General features: G+C 39.3%; 1 protein-coding gene across 2 annotated transcripts in view; it reads left to right on the forward strand.

Moving 5' to 3' along the window:
* Window positions 1-16,904, forward strand: part of BCHE (butyrylcholinesterase) — a 52,250-nt gene extending 35,346 nt beyond the window's left edge. For both annotated transcript variants that reach the window (XM_051626612.1, XM_051626613.1), the window contains exons 3-4: window positions 9,756-9,922; window positions 16,585-16,904. In XM_051626612.1, coding sequence (XP_051482572.1) covers window positions 9,756-9,922; window positions 16,585-16,712 — 295 coding nt within the window. In that variant the 3' untranslated portion in view covers window positions 16,713-16,904. The remainder of the gene's footprint in view (window positions 1-9,755; window positions 9,923-16,584) is intronic.
* The last annotated feature ends 4,490 nt before the right edge of the window (window positions 16,905-21,394 follow it).

Consider the following 21,394-nt stretch of genomic DNA (forward strand, 5'->3'; position numbering starts at 1 on the left):
AAAACACAGTATTAATAGTTCTGTGGCAGTAAAAAACATTTTTCTCTCCCTTTACACACTCATTCAAGGTTTGTCCCAGGGAGCAATTCAGTTAAGACACTATCTAAGTTTATGTTTTTCCAGGTCATGAGAAGGAGAAGTGAGGTTGTAGAGCAGATAATACAGTTTCAGAAGATGGTCAAAAGGACAATTGCCATGTGCCTTGCTACTTATTACCTTGCTACTTAGTCTTTTAGGTACCTTCTATGGAAGTTACTTCCTCCTTCAAGTTCTCAGTAGAGTTCAGCACCTTCTTCCATTTCCAAATAGCCCTCTTCAACCTCTACAAGTAAGACTAAAAACTATCATTTCATTTTATTTCTTGCTGCAGCCAAGAGTGGCAAAAAAAAAAAAAATAACAGCTTTGAAAAGCGGTCCTTGAAAGCCAAAATTGAAACCATACAAAAGGGCATTAAAAAAAGAGAAGGCAAAAGTGCTCCTTTAGAATAAAGAAGGACTAAGGCATAGTGTTGCCTCTCTCACGTTAACTTAAAAGTGGTGTAAATGTGAACTGTGAATATTCACACCTGGAGTCCTGGAGAAAGCATGAAATCCTCGTGAAATCAGTCCAGGAGGAGCAAAACTTTTTATGCAAACAGCTACAAGTATTTCTCCAGCTGCGACCTGACCCAAAGCTTTCCAGGTCAACCAATCTGTACCATTATTTTGGATTTGGATCAGTCCCTCACTAGTAAGTTGACTCACCTCAAAAAGTCTTTAAACACCATGTAAAACAACACATCAGGTGCAAGGCTTGTTAAGCAGAAGGAATAAAATCCTGTTGAAAATTCCTTACTGCTTCATCACAATGCATAATCTGAACATGTAAATGACCAAAACTATGTGTTGTAGGTATATTAGACACTTGTCACATCCAGCTTAATGTGACTGTGAACATCACATCGAGTGAGAAGCATTTCTTGAAACAGGACAGTAGGAAAGATTTTTGGTGTTTTGAAAATTATCCCCATGTTAATGTCAACATTTCCCTGAACTCAATTCCACTTCAAAGCTTTTGTCTTCTTGAAGTCATACCTTAGGTTGCTCAGTAAAGGACCTTTTAACTCACTTTCAAGTTTCTAGTGCTACTGACCCTTAGAGTGGTGGAACTGCTGTGCCAGACCTTCTATGATAATCACATCTCATCACATGCTACAAAGGTAGTGGAGTCTGGGGCAGGGGTTCCTGAAATAGCAAAAAACTTTACTGGAACATCTTCACAGTGAAGAAAACCTAAGTGCAGGAGTGTCTGTGTGGACCCAGGAGGTTAGAAATACCCAGCCAGGGGCTGAAGAGCTCATTAGCTCTGGCTCTGCTGACCCGGTTGGTTATGTACCACAGCAGATTCCAATCCAAGGATTTGAGGCACTGAGCCCCTAAACACATTGCAAACATGCCCAGAGTGCTAAGGCAGAACATCCTGGTTCTAAATGTCTCAAATACTATATTATTTATGGCCAATACCTTAAGACCTACCTCGTCAATCCCTTATATATAGCAGGAATTCACAAATAAGTACCAAGACACGCACAAGCAAGAATCATTCCAACTTGATGGATGCATCATGAGGCTATTTTGAGCAGAGCACAATAAGAGCACACACAAAAAGCAACAGCTTGTTGCTTCATTTCCTGAAACTGATCTCAGTTGTAATGGTGCACACCATGATAATTTACAGGTTAAGACATTTGAGTGCTCAACTTCTGTCACCAAGCTGGAATCTGGAAGGAATATCCTGAGCTTTATTTAGCCTGTAAAGGTGTAAGACAGCTGAGCTGCAAAGGTCCTTCTCCAGTTTCTGTCAGTTAAAGAGCATGCCAACTGGACCCTTCAGGTTTCTTCAAGGATCAGCAGAAGAAATAACATTTACCTATGATACAACCTGCAAATCAGTTTCCTTTTGCTGCGGCTCAGGGGCACTTGATGGTCTCTGGATTATAAACTCATGTGTGACAGGCAAGTGAGAGCTGAGTGCAGCAGAATATAATGAACTTCCCCTAAACAGCTGCTCAAGAAAAGTAATTTGGAGGGTTGAAATCTGCAACCTGTCACAAACTTGTAGTACTCAACCACGAGTCCTTTCATTCATTACAGTGGGAACCTGAGTAAGGCTCAAACACTGCAGAATGAGGACCAACAATTTTTGCACCACAGTAAATGAGAAAGGATTAATTACTACAGATTTTCAGAAATGGGTTACTGTTTTCTTGCAAGAATTAAATTCTAGTAAATAAAACAATGTTTTTAGACATGACAATTTTATTATTTTTTTCCTAAATTCCCTGGTTCTTCACAGTGCCACAGGAGCACAGGCCTGAGACCATGAGAATGTTGATGTCATGAGGCTGCAAGGAAGCTTAGGGTATGAAACAGATAATTGTAAATGCTTTCCAATCATCCAATATCACACAGGCTGACAATATCTGTGTCTGAGTTTTCACCTTTCAGAAGGGTGGATTTTAGAGCCTGTTTATTATAAATGGCACCTCTCACCCTTTTCAGCAGATAGATCAGATAGCTGCTGTCTTTCCCATTAGCCTAAGGGGATAAAGGCCTTAAGAGAATATTTTCAAATAAAATATGAAGTGTGGCAGCACATTTGTACAGAGGGTCCATCAGTTCAATAGGTAGGATGGTCAGTGATTAGCTGATATTAAAGAATACTCTGAAGAGCTGTTTCAACGAAATAAAAACCAGCAAGGTAACTTGTTATGTAGTATTGTTCATAAAGAGCACCAACTGGTAGCAGCAGTGACATTAAAAGTAATATATTTATTTGGGAAGAGCTAGTGTGTCAGCTTTCCAGTTCACTTACTTAGCAGTGGCACTTCCTTGTTATTCCAAGTATGTCCATTCATAAACTTAGGACAATGGACAGAAAAGTGTCCTTGTCATCTTGCCTTTGCTTCTGCAGCTTCTAATAACAAAAAGCCTCAAAATGTACAATTTAATGTCAAATATTTTAGCTTAATATAAAGATTTTGTTAAGGGAGTCCATCAAATCATTTTAGCAGGTAGTAGGGAATTAGCTGACTTGGTAGAATGTTCTGGATAACTGACTGAATTTAAACGACCTAAGAATAAATTAATTATACTGACTCATACATAGGTGGGCCCAATTGTTGGTGACACTGCATCAAGTGCAATCTACGTATTTATGCAGTGAAACCCTTTCATATTTATTGAGGCCTCAGGCTCTAAATGGAAAGTTTTATGCAGTAATTAGAGCTTTTGGGGACGTTCTTACAGTTTTAAATTTTTTTTTTGCAGGTTACAGATATTTCTTCATCCTCTCCCTTGCTAACATTTCTAAGGAATGTTTCCAGCACAAGTTCATGTTCTTTGTTTCTGATAGCTAGGACTGCTCCTCAGGTTAAGGGCTTTGAGTCTTCAATCTTGCAGCCCCCTCTGGTGTCTCCTTAACAGTGAGTCATTTGAAACCAATTGCCTGGCATGAAGAAACTGGCATTAAGCCAAATTGTTAGAGGGGTTTGGGAAGATTCAACCTAGTACTTAACAAGAAAATCTGTTCTTTTTCATAGGACTGGGCTGGAAAGTTTCTGTTAAACTCCCAGTCGTACCACCCAAGCAAAGCCTTGCACAAACACAGACTGTCATCACCTCATCACCCCCCTGCTGCCCAACTTGAGATAACCTGGCAGTTGTGCTGCCATGAGAAAATGGACATAGGTATAAATATCATGTACTGGGCCTAATGCCAGAAACACTTCCCACCCTTCTGCAGCCAGCCCTGGGGCTCCTCGTCAGCTCTTCTGCTAAGTAGTAATGCCCTTCTATCCAAGTCAAAAAGTGGGAACACAACAAAATATTTTCTATCAGGCTGGGTGGGGGGAAGAAAGTTCATCCATTTGCATTAGATAAGCAAAGATATTTTGATTTGGTCATGCATTTGGATAGATAAAGATATTTTGATTTGGTGTGTTGTTCAGTACCAGCAGGAGGATTAATGGAGATGCTCTACATGCCACAACCACTAATAAAGCTAAAACTCAAAACTGAGATACATTTTTAAGATACAAATCTTGTGGTGTTTCCTCAAAGCATAGGATATCCCCATTGTGACTCCTCTGAAGTCAGTGACATTGCTCATTGATGGAGGCGTCAGCCAGAGGGACTCGGGCTCTGGCCATACTGCAGAAAGAAGCACAAAGAGCTGGCACAGCCCATCCCTCAGAGAAGCAAAGAGTTAGAGGCCAGAGCTTTGATGGGGACCGACCACGCAATGATATTATCCAGGAGCCCCTACCATCCTATCCTTTTTTTAACCCACCTTTAGCTGAATTAGAGCTAGCAGGTGTGTTTACTTGTGGTGCAGCAACAGCTTAACCTGTGGCACCAGTTGCTGGCTTGCTTTGCTCTGTTGTAAACCACACAACTCTGCTTCCAACCCCCTAGTCACTGAGATCAACCATTGACACCATAGCCTAGTTGATGCCTTCTCATCCTTTTGTTCATTTTGCCTAAAGCTTGGATTTCTCTGCTCTGTGCTTTTACTCCCTTTCACCTGAAAATGTGCATAAGAGACAACACAACCAAAATCTACAATGCTACAGAAAAAGCTGTGGACACCCCATCCCTGGAAGTGCTCAAGGACAGGTTGCCCTAGTGGGAGACATCCCTGCCCATGGCATGGGGGCTTGAACTAGAGAACCTTTTAGGTCCCTTCCAACCCAAGCCATTCTATGATTCTATGTATCTGTCTATCTCCAAGCACAAAGACATTATTAATGACACTCACTCCTGTCAGGTTTTATACCTGTACTAGTGTTCGCAGGGGTGGAAGCCTCAGGTACAACTGCACAAGCTTCTGCAGCTCCTCTTGATTGCAGTATAGACATATGCAGGACAGTCCCTCACTCCCAGACCTACCCCTGGGCTGAAACATTTACAGTATGCTTGTTTGACTCCGAGCTGACTACTTCCATAATTCTTAAAGGCTTTGTAATGCAACTGTAGAAAATGTGCTGGGGAGGGGATTCTTGTGTGGAATTCACTCCAAGGCTGTTCCCCCTCCCTGGTATCTTGTGCCCATGGTAACACAGTGGAAAATGCCACCCCATGAAAAGCAGCTGATTGCCAGCACTGCCCGATAGCTACAAGGAATCATGAAAGCTAATAAAAAAATACTCACATTTACTCTCTCCTGCCTTTCCACCAGCAGTTTAAAAAAAAAAAAGGGGCCAAATTGAAAATGAGCTTCAGCAGTTCCAGCCCAGGTGAAGTCCATAAAGTCTCACCTCAGAAGAACAGGTCTTCCTTTGATTTCAATTCCTACTGCCCAGGGAAGTGCAGCATTATTGTAACTTTTCATTAATCTCAGTGGGCAACCTGTTCAGTTAACGAGACACATGCCAGCAGAAGGCCAGGCTGGCCATAACCTGCAGAAGGCTCCGTGGAAGAAATTGCCTCACTCAGTGTTTGTGACTGGTGGAGCTGCTGGTCCCCTGATGGGAGCAGAGGGAGGCAGGAGATGCCACATTCCCCCTGCTCCACATGATGGGGATGGATGGGAGAACATTTACAGGGAGACCTGCAGGCAAACAGACTTGCTGAGCCCTGCCTGCTCAGAGTGGGTCAGAGGGAACAATTAAGAGCAATAAAGCACTGCTCAGGTGGAATCAGTGTGGGCTTCCTCTCAGGGAGCAATATCTCTAGGAACAGCTTCAGCCAGGCAGAGCAATTATTCATCCGTCTGGGGTGATCCAGGAAGGCTGTCTGGAGGAAGAGGCTACTGGGGACTGGAGGTAAAATTGTGTTTCAGCCTCTGAATCTCTTAGTGAGTGTGGGCTGGTATAATTCAGCTGTGTTAAACAACTAAAATGATGTGGGGTTTGCTTTTCTTTTCCTCTAGAGAGACGCACGACATGTTAATCTGATCCATTTTCAAAGAGAGCAGCTAAATAGGAATACAGGGAGAATCTAAGCTGGTGTGTGGTACAGTTAGTGTTTACAGCACTCATTAGGAAGCTAAATGATGCCTAAAACCATTTTCAATATCAGAGAGTTTTTTTCTTTGTGGACTACAACAAAATGGAGCTTAACATTACAAAAGAACCTCTCTTTTCAACGGTGGTACCACAGCAGAGTGAAAACTACTTGGAGCTCACTCACAAACACCAAGTGAATATTTTACAGGTACTTTATACCATGAATACCTATTAAAACAAAGAAAATGAGATAGGGGATTAATTCAATTTTTCTATTCCTGTGTTTGATAAACCAACCATGTAAAAGTAATGCCATGTAACAAATAATAAATCTGCAGTGAGCTAGCATTGTATTTCAGGCTATGTTGATCATATTAATGAGAATGGTAATATATGCGTGTTTTATGATTAACAGAACTCTGTGCAGGTTGTTGCATTTTCCATCTGAACCAAATTAACTCTCTCAAGTTGCTGAACATTAACATGAAGTATACAGAAATTATCAATGAATAAGCTCCTTTAAAATCCTCTTCGCTCCTATGTCAAATCTAAATTATTTATTATAAATGATTCTTGAGAATGAAATGTTATTGGCAGCTATGGACATAAAATACCTAAAGGGGAAAAAACCTGATCTGAGTAACTGATTAGTACCAAGCAACTGACACTGAGGATGAGATTTTAAAAGGCTCAGGAACTGTGCTGTAAGCACAAAAAGGTAGAACCTGAGAGTAGCTTTATCGGCGATTGAGCTCAAAATTAATGAGCAAATAAGTTTGGCTGCCTTAAAGACATATCTTGATGAAATAATTAACTATAAATGGGCTGCAATGCCACTATCACAGAGCAGAGAGGGCACATGCAGAGGAAACTTCAGAACATCCGCAAAGAAAAAAAAATAGCTGAAATAATGAAACAAATTCTGTTTACACCAAAGTTCAAACACAAGTGGTTTGGTTTTTGGTTTCTTGTTGTGGGTTTTTTTTTCCTCTCTTGCATTTCTTCCCCGGGAGCAATTAAAAAATATTTCTTAATTGCCATAGACTTGCTCCTGCAAACATTAAAGAGCATCTCAGAAAGAAGCTAGTTTCTTTCTAAAACATTCAGTGAAGAAAGTCACATCTACTCTAAACAAAATTAAGGTCTTCCCTGACTAGAGCTTATAGATGTGGACATAGGTCTAAGAAAGGTGACTCGTGCTTGGCGAGGTAGAGAAGGCAGAGGTTCATCCTGAAGCTGCTTTGGGACACGCCTTCAGGTCCCATTAACAGCACTGAGGTGGGCAGAACTGGAACATACTGAAGAAGACGTGATTGAGTAGTACCAGACGAAAGAGCAGAGGTTTAAGGAAATGATAAAGATAATAGGATGGAGGTTTCCATGGAAGATTTGAGCTTTGCTCAATGTATCAGCAAAGACTGTTTATCAAAACATAGATGGCCAGAGACAACTTGTGCAGTGTATTGGATTCCTTTCTGTGCATTGAGGATCTTCTCACAATACTTTTCATTTTCTATATGAAAATTATTAAATTTTGAGTTTGGTGCAAAGACCAGGGAATTTTATAGCTTATTCTGGGCACTGTAATTCTCATCATGAAGTTATCAGCAAGAAGGAATGAAAAGTAATCGTGATAGAGTAACAAGGTCATGATCATAACTTGTTCTTTACCAGTTAAAAATTATACTCCTGTGATGTCTCTGGTCTGCTGTAACTGGGAGCTACTTTTTAACTTGGGAAATTTTCAATGCTGGAGCTAAGAAGCACATTACTAGACATTTCTTTGAACAGTGAGCTTATTGGAAATGCAGAGAGAATACCCTTATCAGCAGGTTCCCCTATTTCAAAATGCTGTGTTCATTTGACTGTTCTTTCAATAATTTTCAATAAAATACAACTGTAGCCATTGTTTAATTCCCCCCTCACCCCACCTGTAAATTATAATGTGAAATGTCATGATTTATCACATAGCATAAAAGCTGTTAAATGAATACTGGCAGCACCATTAGCATCCCGATCTTGAACTGAAGTGCAAGTCAGCTCTGCTTAAGTCATCACTCTCGTGAGCCACAAATAAATGTGCAGTTAAAAAGGGTGCCATAGGTTAACCAGAGCTGAATTAGTAAAGACAAATTGGTAAAGAAGTGAGCAACTCAGGAAATGGCATGCTGGATCTCTTACTCGAACATCATGTTTCTGTGAGCAGCCAATGCCTGGTGCTAAAGGCACCAGAGTAAAGCACAATACTAAAACATGGCCAAAAACTTGATTCATTTGGACTGAACTAAGAGCTATTCATATTATTTCAGCAGCTGAATCTCATGGTGCCTTCCCCCACCTACACCCAGTACCTTCTGCTGGCAAGCAGAACTCAAGTGGGCTCCACTCATCTGGACTCCTCTCTGACCACAGCTTCTGGGAAGAGCCTGGGTGAAAAGTAGAAATAATCAAATTAACTTAGCTAATTTAATTCATTTATACCACCAAGAATCATCAAATACTGTTATTCTGCTCTGAACCTCAAATTTCTTACTATCAACTTCTGGAGAAGTAGTCCTTCTGCTTATACACCAATAAGACTCTCTGTATTCTTAACCTCTTCTGAGCCACCACAGACTCATACTTTAAACACAAATAGTTTTCTTTTCCTGAAAATCATTCAGTCTTATTTTTTCCATATGTAATGCTCCCCATTTTGGTCTTTTTCTACATAATTAAATCAATTATTTTTTCTCTAGTCATAGGGACACTGCATATTATTCTTTTTGGAGAGGAAAAACTGGATGTCTGTCCCTAGAACCTTATACATTCTGTTGCATTATAAATATTTATCACAACTCTTTAAATACTAACAGCTGTGATGCTTTAAACATGCAGAGCCTGTTTTATAGAGGGCCAAGCACTCTGCCTCTCTTCCCAGCTTCCAAACATTTAAGATTGCTTGTGTTTGGCACCCTAGTGAGGGGGCTCAGCATACTCCAAGGAGGAAGGGTTCCTTCTTAATGAGAAATAATTATTTTCTCTCCCAGTATAGCTCTCATCCAACATTTAGACATTATTTGTACCTTTACTTGCATTTTTAACTGGGCTATTTAGGAGTCACATGGGAAAGACAAGGGGTCATGGGCACAAGCTGCTCCTGGGAAGATTCCATTTGGACACAAGAGGCAAATTTTTCACCATGAGGACAGTCAAACATTGGAATAGTCTCCCAAGGGAAGTGGCAGATTCCCCCCCATTGGACAGTTTTAGGTCTCAGCTTGACAGGGTGCTGAGCCATCTCATAGAAACTGTAGTACTACCTAGAGATGTTGGACCAGATGAGCCTTGAGGTCCCTTCCAACCTGGCATTCTATGATTCAATCTATTTGTCTATCCAAAGGCATCAACAACATTCAAATGAAAACAAACTACTCAGCCTCCCAAACTGTTTTATTTGGTTTTAAGTTCTGCATAATAATTTACAGCTTCTGTGAGAGTCTCCACATTCAACAAGTGTAGTTTGTGTATGGTCATTTATTATCTTTTATTCCCTTAGGTGAACCCAGAAAATCCAAAAAAAGGAAAATACTTAATTTTTAAAAGATTAATTATTTGAAATTAAATTTGTCTTATTTTTCCCCCTTTTTAATTACAAAAGTGTACTTCAGTAATTCCAAACTGGTGTATTTAACCTGAAACAACTTTTAAATATGAAAGAAATAATACTTTATTCGATGTGCTGAGGTAATTGCTCATTCCAAATGAAATGTTTCTTTCCTCCTTTAGAACTCCCAATGCAACCCTGGCTGATGGAAAGCAATGGCCAGTCTTCACCAGTACTGAACAAAAATATTTGACGTTAAATACCAGCACTTCAGAGATACTGGCAAAATTACGTGCTCAGCAATGTAGATTCTGGAATATTTTCTTCCCCAAAGTCCTGGAAATGACAGGTAAAAATGCTTGTCTTGATGCTTTATTTGAATTTTTATACGAGGATCGTTTGCTTGATATTAACGTGATACTTGAGGTTAAATCTTTACATTCCTATTTGTAACTAAATTTTAATGAGATGCGCAAATGTTGGACCAAGCTCTCCATGCTGTGGTGGGGATGTTCTCTGCAATGTGCCCTGAGCTTCTGGCCATGGGTTCCCCACCTTGTCATGAGCTAGGACAAAATGTGGGGGCAGACCAAGGCAGTGTGGGGGGAGCTTCTCTGCCCCAAAGTGCAGATGCAGCCACAATGAGAGACTCTTGGATGTTGCTGCAAATCTCTGTCCTGAAGCTACTGACTGTCAGGGTCAGTGATGCCTGTTCCTGGAGAGCAGGAAAGACATTGCTGAAGTGGGAGCTGGTGCTGAGATTTCTGGAGGTTTTAGATGTTCTGTATAAACTTCACGTATCTAAGGTATGTTGTGTGGTGTTATATTTGGATTATATTATCCACTGTTTACAGGATTATATTATTACACAGCTAATCCACAGAGGACAGGTGTGTCCTGCCAAAAGAGGACTCTTCTCCATCTCAGAGTCAAGATGCCTTGTGGTTTATTTTCAGAGTGTCAGCCATTGATGACAACCAAGAGACTTCAAGATTTGCTTATGCAAAATAGAAGCAATTTGTGCCTGACTGAATATACAATGTTTATGAGATTTCATGACCCAGAATATTACAATAGAATATTTGAAACTTTAAGCTCAGGTTTTTTCTTGAGATGCCACTGCTTTTGCAAAGCCCACCAAACAGCCCAAGCTTCTGTGCTTCTGGACTTTGAAAGGAATTGGTTTTATAAAGTGATTTTTGCAGCTCTGGAATTGCATTCTGCAGTTCTACTAGGAGGAGAAAAAAAAAATAGTCTCTCATTTCAAAAACAAGATACCTTTTAAATGTTAATTAGTAATTTACAAGCTTTCTGTAAGATTCAGTTTGAATTATAGTCTTAAAAATATGGAAACTTCCATGTTGCACAGATGATTCTTTCTGAAATAACTTATTCCTTTCTCATTTGAGCCTCTAACTGTATTATGGCTCAACTTCTATCCCCTTTCAGCTCAACAGATGTTTTTCAACTAAATCAAGAAAAGCAGAGTCAGTAGGTAAAATGAATAATTTATAAAGTATCCTCTGATTTTAAAATCACAGGGTGCTAAACCAGGGATGGATTTGAGGGAGTCTTCTCAAATTCTGACAAGTTCTTTATGGTGAGCCAGGAGAACTGAACTATTTTACATATTTCTTTAACCTCCCTGTGAACCTCTATCGAGTAATGTGCATCTTATAGATGGGGTTTGAGTAACCAAGTGCTCTGTGGAGGAGCAGAAGGGAGCACATCACCAGACATGGCTCAGTGCATCTTGGCAGGACAGCATCCCGCAGTGTGAGGGATGACAAAGCAACACTCTGGATCTGCCTGGAGACATAAATACATCATTTTGCCACATTTGGTAATTTACAACATACATTTACATAATTTAATTAAAAGAAATTCCTGAGCACATTCTTAGCAAAAGAATCATTGTGCCTGGATCCTAATAAATAAACGAGACAAGAATATTGTCAAGAAGCCATGGTGCTTTGTCATGTACCTACATCTACCAGTCCTTGAAACAGTGTAACAGAAATACTAGGGATTTATAGTCACGTTCCCTAAACAATCTTACACAATTCTGACAAAGAAACCTTTCAGATTCTGCTTACAAACATGATATAACACTTTGTATTGTAATAATTCTCTTCAGTGAATTATTACTCCCACTTTGCATTCGTATCTCCCGTTATGCACAAGGGACACTGCCCGCCATAAATACACTTATTTCCTCCTTTTCTGAGGGTCTGTCTTTTCTATTGCTTCTTCCATTAAAATATTCTTAGAAAAATAAGGTTACTTTCATATGATGTGATATAAGATGACAAGAGAACAAGAAGGAGGGAAATTTTGTTACCATTATTGCAAGCTGTAGTTCAAGTAAGGTTCAGACTGCCAAAGTGGAGTAACATCAGTTAGAAGCTGGAGAGGACAATCAAAGCAACTTATTTTGCAGAAATTGCAAGGGAATTTCTCATTGTGCCAAGTGGTCAGAACTTGACATGGATGCACTTGGTAATGGACCACTTGTTTATTTACTGATCCCCTCCTGGCACAAGCCTTGCTACTCAGTCCCTTGAGTTCTTCTTGGAATGTAATGGTTTGCTCCAAATGTGCTGAGCATCTGAGCAAGCCTGTTCCTGTGACAGGCTGGGTAAGACAGGTTTCTTGAGGCAGTTAAATATACAAGAGAGGAAAATATTTAGTCCCTGCCATCTTTATGGTTAGCTCTTTTCCTCAAGTAAACCAAGTCAGATGTGTTCCAAAAAAAACTTGCTGTGGTTATGGATTGAGAAAACAAATAAGAAAAAAAAAAAGCCTCACACAGTAACACAAGAGTAACAGACATATAAGAAAGAAATACTGGCCTTTCCATCTGCACACTAGTTTGTGTGATTTGGGAAGATCTCTTGATGTCTTCAGTTTCATAGATAAAAAATATAATTGAAGACATGAGTCAAAACATGGAGTTTTCTGTCTAGTTTGATTATAATCACTAGCCAGGTAGAGTGGACCTAGAGATGCCTCACATGGGCTCTCAGTTCCAACTAGACAAATTCTGGGCTGATTTCACCCCTATTGCAAAGGCACAGAGAATACCTCCCCTGCCACTCACCCCAAGACAAGGTGGAACAAACACCAGAACTTTTTCAGATGACTGCTTCTAAAAGAAACACACCAGAGGGACAGTAAACAGCAAGTGACTCTTAAGTAGCTTTTAGAGCAATCATATGTTAATTATAAAAGCATTTATGGTAGGCTCTACCTCCTTAACACAACCTTTAATGCATCTAGAGCCTTAACTACTTATACATGCTCATTTCCTCTTGATTATAGAAAGCTTCAGGGATCCAAGTTTTCCATTTATTGTTCTATTACTGTTTCAGTGTACCTAATATATATATAGCACATCTTTTTCTATTTTGTTTTATATTACTGTATCATATATCATCAATACAGAAATAAAAGTAGCTAATATAAATACATTATATTTTCAAACAACCCTTTTGAACGTGAAGACAGAGAAAAGTTCAACCTCCTGACAAGTGAATAACCAAAACAATTGTATTTATTGTGATCCTCCAAGTAGTATCTGGATTCTATAGAGCTAAATACTCAGGGTTGTAAGAATATTGAAAATGTGACTAATTAGAAAATTCACCATCGGAATTAGGTTTCAGTTTCCAGGGAGCTAGATACAAATGCAGAGAAGTCAACTAGTCAAAAGTAACCTCACCAACACTACAGCACCTACCAACATTGGAAGGCTGTACCCAGTGCAGCTAGAGGCAGTCACATATCTACCTCAACCATCTGATTTCTTTCTAACTCCAGTACCTTGTATCCCAGGTCATAGGGGAGAGAATATTTAATCTCCCAAAGAACACTACTGACTTTTGGAAGAAGAAAATACAATCATTTTAAAATCTTAAGTGCTTAAAAGCAAATATGAAGACAAAGATACTGCTGTGGTTAAAAAAGTATTGATACTCAGACTGTGTGATTGAAGAATGTTGCGTAGAGATACCAAGAGAGTCTCAGTACTGAGTTTTCTCCTTTCTAAAGATTTGTGTATTGACTACAACCATGAGAATCTGCAGCATAGATAAACTTAAAGCATTTATCATGCTAATGAAGTTTGCAGGTACCTGCGTTTATGAGCTGTTGAGGACAGAAAAATTAATTCTAACTTGTCATCGCATATTAATTATACTGTACCATAACAGCTACACAGCCTTTGTACCAATCTTAATACCACAAAAATACATTTAAGATTAGCACTTTATTGGCCCATCCAGCAGTTCAACAAATGATGGTATGGAGATAAATCTAACTGTGCTATAATGCCATTAAAGCAAGGGCTGTAAGCCTGTGTGGAAAGAAAATAAATGCCAGCTGTCAGCACTGACACCGCTAAAGTACCAAAAATCCCTTTCCCTTTTTTGGTCTGTTAACCTGGGACCTTTCTGAGCACCCAAGTATGATTCATTACCTACTGAAACCTCCCCTTTTCTCCTTGTAAACTTCACGGGGCTTTCCATCAGGCTAATTGGTATTACTATAAAGTTTGGGATTGCCTAAATAACTGCACAGAGCAAAAGAACCTCACTGTATGATTAGCTGACTTTCCCAGCACTGCAGTGCATTGTAGTAACCTGCTGCTCTGAGCTGTAATTATTGGTCAAGTAAAATTCTTTTTTTTTTTAATTTATTTTTTTTTTTGCCTTCTAGCTGTCAGCACATCTAAGTCATGGGTGGTTGCTTCAGAGATTGATGATGTTGGTGATAATGGGATGCATTGACTTGTGACTTCAATTTGGATCTTATCACGGAAAAAAGCAAACAAATGGGAATCCAAGTTCTTATTTCAGTGTTTTCCTTCCCCCCTTCCATCTTTTAGATTCATAAGGGTGGCTACTCTGAATTTCTCCTTGTCTGCTTTCTCTAGTTGACTCACTTCTTCACCATGATTGTTAAGAAGCACTGAAATGCCTCATAATTCATACTAGAACAGTGACTTTTAATAGAAGATGAGAGTACAGTAGAGATATTCCAGTTTCTAAAGTTTTTGGGCAGATTTCAAACACATCTATACTTGAATAAAAAAAGCAGGAAAAGAGTTTTAATACATAAGTGGAGGATTTGCCTGGATAATTTTTTTAAAAATACTTATAATAGAAAATAAGAAATACAGTTAAGGCATTTTTATTTAAATAATACTAGTACTGGTTCATAAACTTCCAATCCATTTAACATAAGTGGAAAACTTGGCTTTACCCAAGACCCTGGCTACATCTTTCAATTAAGAAACATGGAAAGGCAAGTTCTTAGAGTCAGGAAAGTCAAATGTTGTGCATGTTTTCTCCCCATAGTTCCAGGACTCACATCTGCACAGCCTGGTAAACAAAACATGGTTTTATTGTTACCACTGTTTACAAATCCTGTTTGACTGTGGCCGGCAGAAACATTTTAAAAAACACTTGAACTTTTCTTTCCTCTCCAATGTAACAAAGCTTATTTACATCTCTGTATTGAAGAAGAGGAGTGTGGTTAACTTAAAAATATTTTTTTCCCATACATCCTATATCTGTTCTTCACAATTTCCCCTTTTGACTGCAAGCAGAAGTACAGAACCTCCCCAAGAAAAAGTATCTTGGTTTTATTCCTGAAATCAAGAAGTAATGTAAATCTCATTTCAAAGTCCCATTAAACTGCCATCTGGATTTCCAGACCAAAAAGGTTTGGAAACATTGAACTAAACTGCAGATAAGCAACCAAATTACTGGATGCTTCTCCAAACTAAATCACTGAATCTCTTAACTCTCTTTCAAGAATATTTTCTCTACTGATGTGTAAAACACAAAAGTATCTCATTTTCACATAACCAGTTAAACTTGCAGAGCTGGCAGATCATAAAATAAAGGGGAAAAGGGTGTATTTATGAAGAGAAAGGGCCTGTGCTCTACTGCAGCAGAAGAACATAAAGTCAAAAGAGCATAAAGAAACCATGGAACTGTTATATCACAAACACAGTTAACAAATTTTTTTGGAAGCACACTGTGTCAGTGTGGGACACGTGGATAACTGGGTCTAGAATGAACAAAGGCATTCATAGATCATAAGTGCTTTCTAAACTTTTAAGAAAAAGTCTGCAACTGATCCAAAATAATAAGCAGGAGTATCAATGCAGCCTTAATGGGTTATCTTAGTTGTTGTATGGGCTGTTCCTGCAAGGTCACTGCATTTCTCCCTAGCCTTAATTACGTTTTGGGACTGGAGGAAGTAATCCCTGTCTGTAAAATACTCTGAGAACCTTGTAAAATGATTTATTTTTATTACTCTTCTCATTCTCACCCTGTGATCTGATGCCTCTAACAAATTTGGCAATAAATATTGCCTTGGGACCCAGGATTAGTCAGGAAATACTTTATAGGCTAGAATGAAAAAAGAAAAGAGAAGATGGTTTCATGTTGACATAGTGCACATTTTACAGTATCCTTCTCCAATTGTGTGTCCCTTATGCATTAAACTTGCAGATTTATTCCTCAGTAGGGTGAAAACCTGGCCATCCATTTAAACCAGTGGCAATGCTGTTGTTGCCTTGAACAAAGCTGTGATTTCTTTACACTCACCCATCCCGTTTTGCATTTTGTAGTCTTTGGGATATCTAGGTTTCACTGTATACTGAGTATTTTGGTTATACTGAACCAAAGAAGTATTTTTAGGATTAAAAAAAAGGCTTTAAATGAAAAATTTGATGGACAGAAGTATCACCAGAAAGCAACAAGTCCACACATGAGTATAGTTATTACCCTATGGTGCACTAAAATACCTTTGCAGGCCTTCCTGATGTAAAGATAAAATGTTAATCACTGAATTTTCAGTCATTCCAGGTTTAAGACAAGAGGCAAAGGACCATCCTGTAATGTGTTTGGAGCAAATGACATTGATAATCAAAATTATTTTTCAATTAGCATATAAAGAGATCCAAATTTAGATTAATGTAACCCATTTCATGTTTTACAGGAAATATTGATGAAGCAGAACGAGAGTGGAAAGCAGAATTCCATCGCTGGAACAATTACATGTCAGACTGGAAAAATCAATTTAATGATTACACTAGCAAGAAGGAGAGATGTGCAGGCTCTAATTAATATGTTTACCCTTTTCAGTATGTCTGTACTACTGTTCATCAGGCAAAGACACAGGTAGCTTTCTAAGACATCTAGCATTAAATAAATTATGCAGATTAAAAAAAAATGTTATGGATATAATTTTGATTCCTCAGATCACTCATTTATATTTTACCCCAAACCTCAATAAACAACGTAAGGCATCCAAACCCATTGAAGTTTCAGTGTGTTAAATAGGACTGTAGAGATTAAAGTCTGAAGATTAATGATGTACATATTATCATAAACACCAGCTACTTAAACTTCAAAGAAACAATATAATCTGTTAAAATGGATATTTTTTTAATAGAAATAGCAGTGGTTTACAGTATTGCCACAATCAGTTTTGATTTTTAACTGCAGTGCCACCACACTTAAACCTTGCTCCAGACATAATTCAATTAACATAAACAGAGATAACAACTTTGCTGGACCCACCAAATGGTATTTGCTTGTTAGAGCAAAAAGTTTTAAGACCCATTAAAGCCTGAATCATTGCTTCTTTATGGCTAAATCTGGAGGACAAAGCTGCAGTAGGAGAGTATTCAAACTATCTACTGAAGGCCTAAATCATCAGCACTCTCTGTGCTAGTGCCTTGCTGAAACAAGCCAGAAAAACTTATGCTTCTGTTATCATTTTTCAAGGAGTAAAGACCTGCAGATTCACAAAGTAATGAACTCTCAGCTTTCCCTGCTCAGGCACCCACTGTCTTCAGCTGTTAAAAGTCTCTGCTATGGAGGTAAGTACTAATCATATTTTGTCCACCAAGATGAGGGACAGCCCCACGTTGACTGGAACATGATGGACAAGTTTTTATACCTGCAGAAGAGCATCGATCTGTGTGGCAGCAGGTTGGTCAGAAAGCAGCTGTGAAAGCCCTGGTTGGACAGCCATGTCTCAGCAGGAGAGCAGGACCTGGGCAGAAAGTCCTTCTTTCTATTGGGGAAGCCTGGTAGGAGATCATAGAGTAACAGAATGGTTTGGGTTGGAAGGGACCTTAATGATCGTTCAGTTCCAACTCCTCCCACAGGCCCCACTGAACCCAGCTTTGAAGATCTCCAGGGAGGGGGCATCCACAACTTCTCTGGGCAACCTGTTCCAATATCACTGCAGAGGGACATTGTGACCTTGGTGGGAAGGACCCAGCTCTTTGATATGGTCAAGTGAGCTCCAGTTGCCATGCAAATAGGCATCTCCTGGATCCCTTTCTACCTACTTAAGCTGAATGTATTATAAGCTTCTCAAAAAAACTTCCCTGCTTCTGGCTGGGGTTGGATGTTGTATGCCTGAATAACACCTTAATTGGCTGCTTTTCACTGGCCCAACTGGGAAGAATAAATGCCAAAAACATGATAAACATAAGGAGTATGTAAGAGCAACAACCCATCTCATAAATAAATTATCCTGAAGCTTTCTGTAAATGTGAGAGCATTTCAGTGCCTCTATTTTCTGTTGTAGTGATTGCCAGCTCTTCAAAATTCATTCTCGAATTGAGTCAACTGAAGAGATCCAGATAATGAACAGAGAGTGTTCTCTTCCTGGCAATCAGTTTGAGCACACAGAATCCCTACACTGAAAAGATTTACTTTTGCAGAAAGGCTAAATTCTGCAACATATGATGTCTTACCATCCTTTTGGTTATTTCTAAAAGAATACAACTCTTCCCTGTCTAAAACCACCTTTCAGCACAGCATTTCCAAAGACTACAATTGAACCTATGCAATCAAAAAAAATGGTCATTTTTTTGAGCAAGCTGATTAAAGCTTGAGATGATCTGAGATTAAAATGCAGCACATCATGTTTATACCACGGGTAATTAGCTAATTACATACATTAGCATAGTTACTGCTGTCAATAGTGGCATGGAGAGCTGTGTCAGTCTAGAGTGTGTTGGGTATTCATCAGATACTCCTCATGCCAGTGATGAGCTACTGAAAACACCCCACAGCAGGATGAACTCTGTGTCCTTCACTGAGCCAGTTGTGTGATTTCCCATGTCATTTCTGTGGTGTGCTTCACAGGTGTGATGGGTGCTGACCTGCCACGGTGAGCCTTGGCACCAGCAGCATCTAAGCACAGCTAAAAGCAGCATTTCTCTCTGTTGAGATCCTGCTCTTAGCTATATTTCACTATCTACCTGTCTAATCAGCCCAATCAATGAGGAGGAAAAAAAATGAGGTAATTAAAATGCACAAATAACCTTTGTGAAGGGCAGATGGCAAAGCAGTTTATAAAATATTTGGTTGGGAAGGTGTCCTTTGTATGTGCTGAGAGCCAGGCTGGATAAGGTCTATTTGAAGACTAATATCCTTTCCACGTGGGATGTTCTTAAGAAGGAATAAGGATGTTTGGATGAGGAAAGAAAAACAGAAGAGAATAAAGGTTAAACCACTTTTTGCAGTGTGGTTTTAGTGGTTTTCTTGGTGTGAATAAATTGCTAACTTTGTATTTTTTCGCTGGCTGGGAAATAATATCTCCATTTATCATTCATATGAAATCAATACATCATGCAGTCATATGCTCCTATCCCACATTTATGCAAAACTAGGAAGTACTTGGAAATAAGGGGCTAAGGTAATGAAGGGTGAAAAAAGACCAGTCCACATAGTGGGTAGTTTCAAACTAAAGGTCAAACAAATTTATGCTGGAAATTGTTTGAGGATACTGTGTCATTGCTTCAAATGATGATTATACATCAGAGGGATATCTCACCCAGACCTCACTGAGGATATAAAGCTGTTAATTAGTATTTTCTTTTGGCTCAAAAGAGGCAAGAAACCAAGGTTTCTCTGTGAAACCAGAGAAAATGTGTTGAGTCTTTCTTACAATTCTTGATACACAAAGCAAGAATTCCAAATTTAGTCCCAGAGTTGCTGAAAGATTACAAGAATATGAACTGCAGTGCCAAAAAATGTTGGCATTAAACCAGTTGTCATTAGGTTTATAAGCTATCAGCACACTGATTAAATTACAGACATTTCACACATATTTTAGAGATAGTCATAGAGGACTGGAGTCAGAAATTTCCCAGCAAAACTCTGTTTAATTAAAACCAACTATTTTTTGCATTTTTAATGTTTCTTCTAAAGGACTTTGGGTTAGATAACTTTTCAGAGAAGTTAAGCATCATTTGAGTGAAATCCCATCTGTGCTCCTGCTGGAGTATCTAAAACTGAAGGAGTTGAGATGTTCAGGGTACTTGGTGCAGGGCTGCTCTGCAGAGCTGGACCAACCAAGGATGAAGATTTCTAGCTTTTAACAGGAACCCTCAGACACCGAAGGTTGTCTCTGGTGAACTAAGACTCCTCCAGAGGTTTCCAAGTTTTCCAGTTGCAGATTTTACATTCACAGCCTGGATTTTCAGGATGGGTGTTGAGTCCTTGCTGTCTTGAGCCCTGGTCATCACTCTAGGCTTATCATACTGATAAAGCTGAATTTCTGTGTAAGTGGAAGCCTGGATTTTTGGCCCTCTTTGCTCACTAGAGGATCAGGCTATTTACAGAGCAGAGATTACTGCTCTAACACAGATACATGCACCAAATTTAGCTCTTTATGAACACACAACTCAGATATGTCTGTTAAGAGCAAGGAGCAGAGGGAAATCTCTAGCAGCTAGTAGCTGGTTCAGCACCAGCTCTGCACCATCAGCAGCAGCTACTTAGAGGGACATAATAAATGTCACCCTACCTCACACCTGCAGCGTGGCCAGCTAGTAAAGAGCAGCCTGCCCTGCCACTGCCAAGTGCAGCCTGTCCACAGAGGGCTCATGCCCTTCCTTCCCCTGCAGGGAGAGAAAAAAAAATAAAATAGTAACAACAACAAAAAGAGAGAGAGAGAAAAGGAGAAAACAAAACAAGAATAAGCAAAAAGGGGGAAACAAAACCAAAGAAGACTTTAAAAAAGAGATAAAAAGGCAAAAAACAAAAATAAAGATGAAAAAGGGGACAACAAAAAATAAGACCAGGGAAAACCCAACACAAGCACTTTTGCCCCAGAACTATCAGCAGCTGAAGGGCTTATTATATCCCAGTGTCTCTGCTCCAATAACCCCAGCCAAAAAAACCTCCCAGTGAATTACAAAATAGGTGTAGGAATTTGACAGTGATTCAGAATAGGGGGTGAAGAATGAGATGGGCAGGTTTGGCTCAGGCTTGGGGGCTGCTATGGGAGATGCTGGTGCCAGCTGCCTACTTTCTCATTGTGTTTTCCAATCTGCAGAACTACAAGCACTTGCCAAGAGCTCCGACTGCTCTTGGCCAGCCAGAGCATCTAAAACCAGGCACCTGTGTAACAGATCAGTGCAGCTGTATGTGTTTACCACAGCTGACCCAACTGGAGTATATGCCACATGCCCCTTGATTTACTCCAGGTGGATTAGGAGCAAGAACCCATTAGAAAAAAAAAGACCAGTTCCTGGCTGGAGTACAAGTATTTCTCTCTTTTTCATTGCTCTGTTTTTATTTCTTGTCATCTGTGTAAGGTTCTAGGTGAGTTTTCCATTGGTAGGTGATTGGTGTTGTATGAAGTTTAAAAAAACAACTTATTTTAAAAAAATCTCTCGCAAAACAGTATTCAAATAATCTCATGTTTTGTATCTTTGGGATCTATAAGAAGCATCTGGAAACTGCAGATGGTTAATAATAAACAACCTTGACTCTGTTCT

The sequence above is a fragment of the Apus apus genome, chromosome 8, assembly GCF_020740795.1.
Source record: "Apus apus isolate bApuApu2 chromosome 8, bApuApu2.pri.cur, whole genome shotgun sequence".
NCBI classification, from domain to species: domain Eukaryota; kingdom Metazoa; phylum Chordata; class Aves; order Apodiformes; family Apodidae; genus Apus; species Apus apus.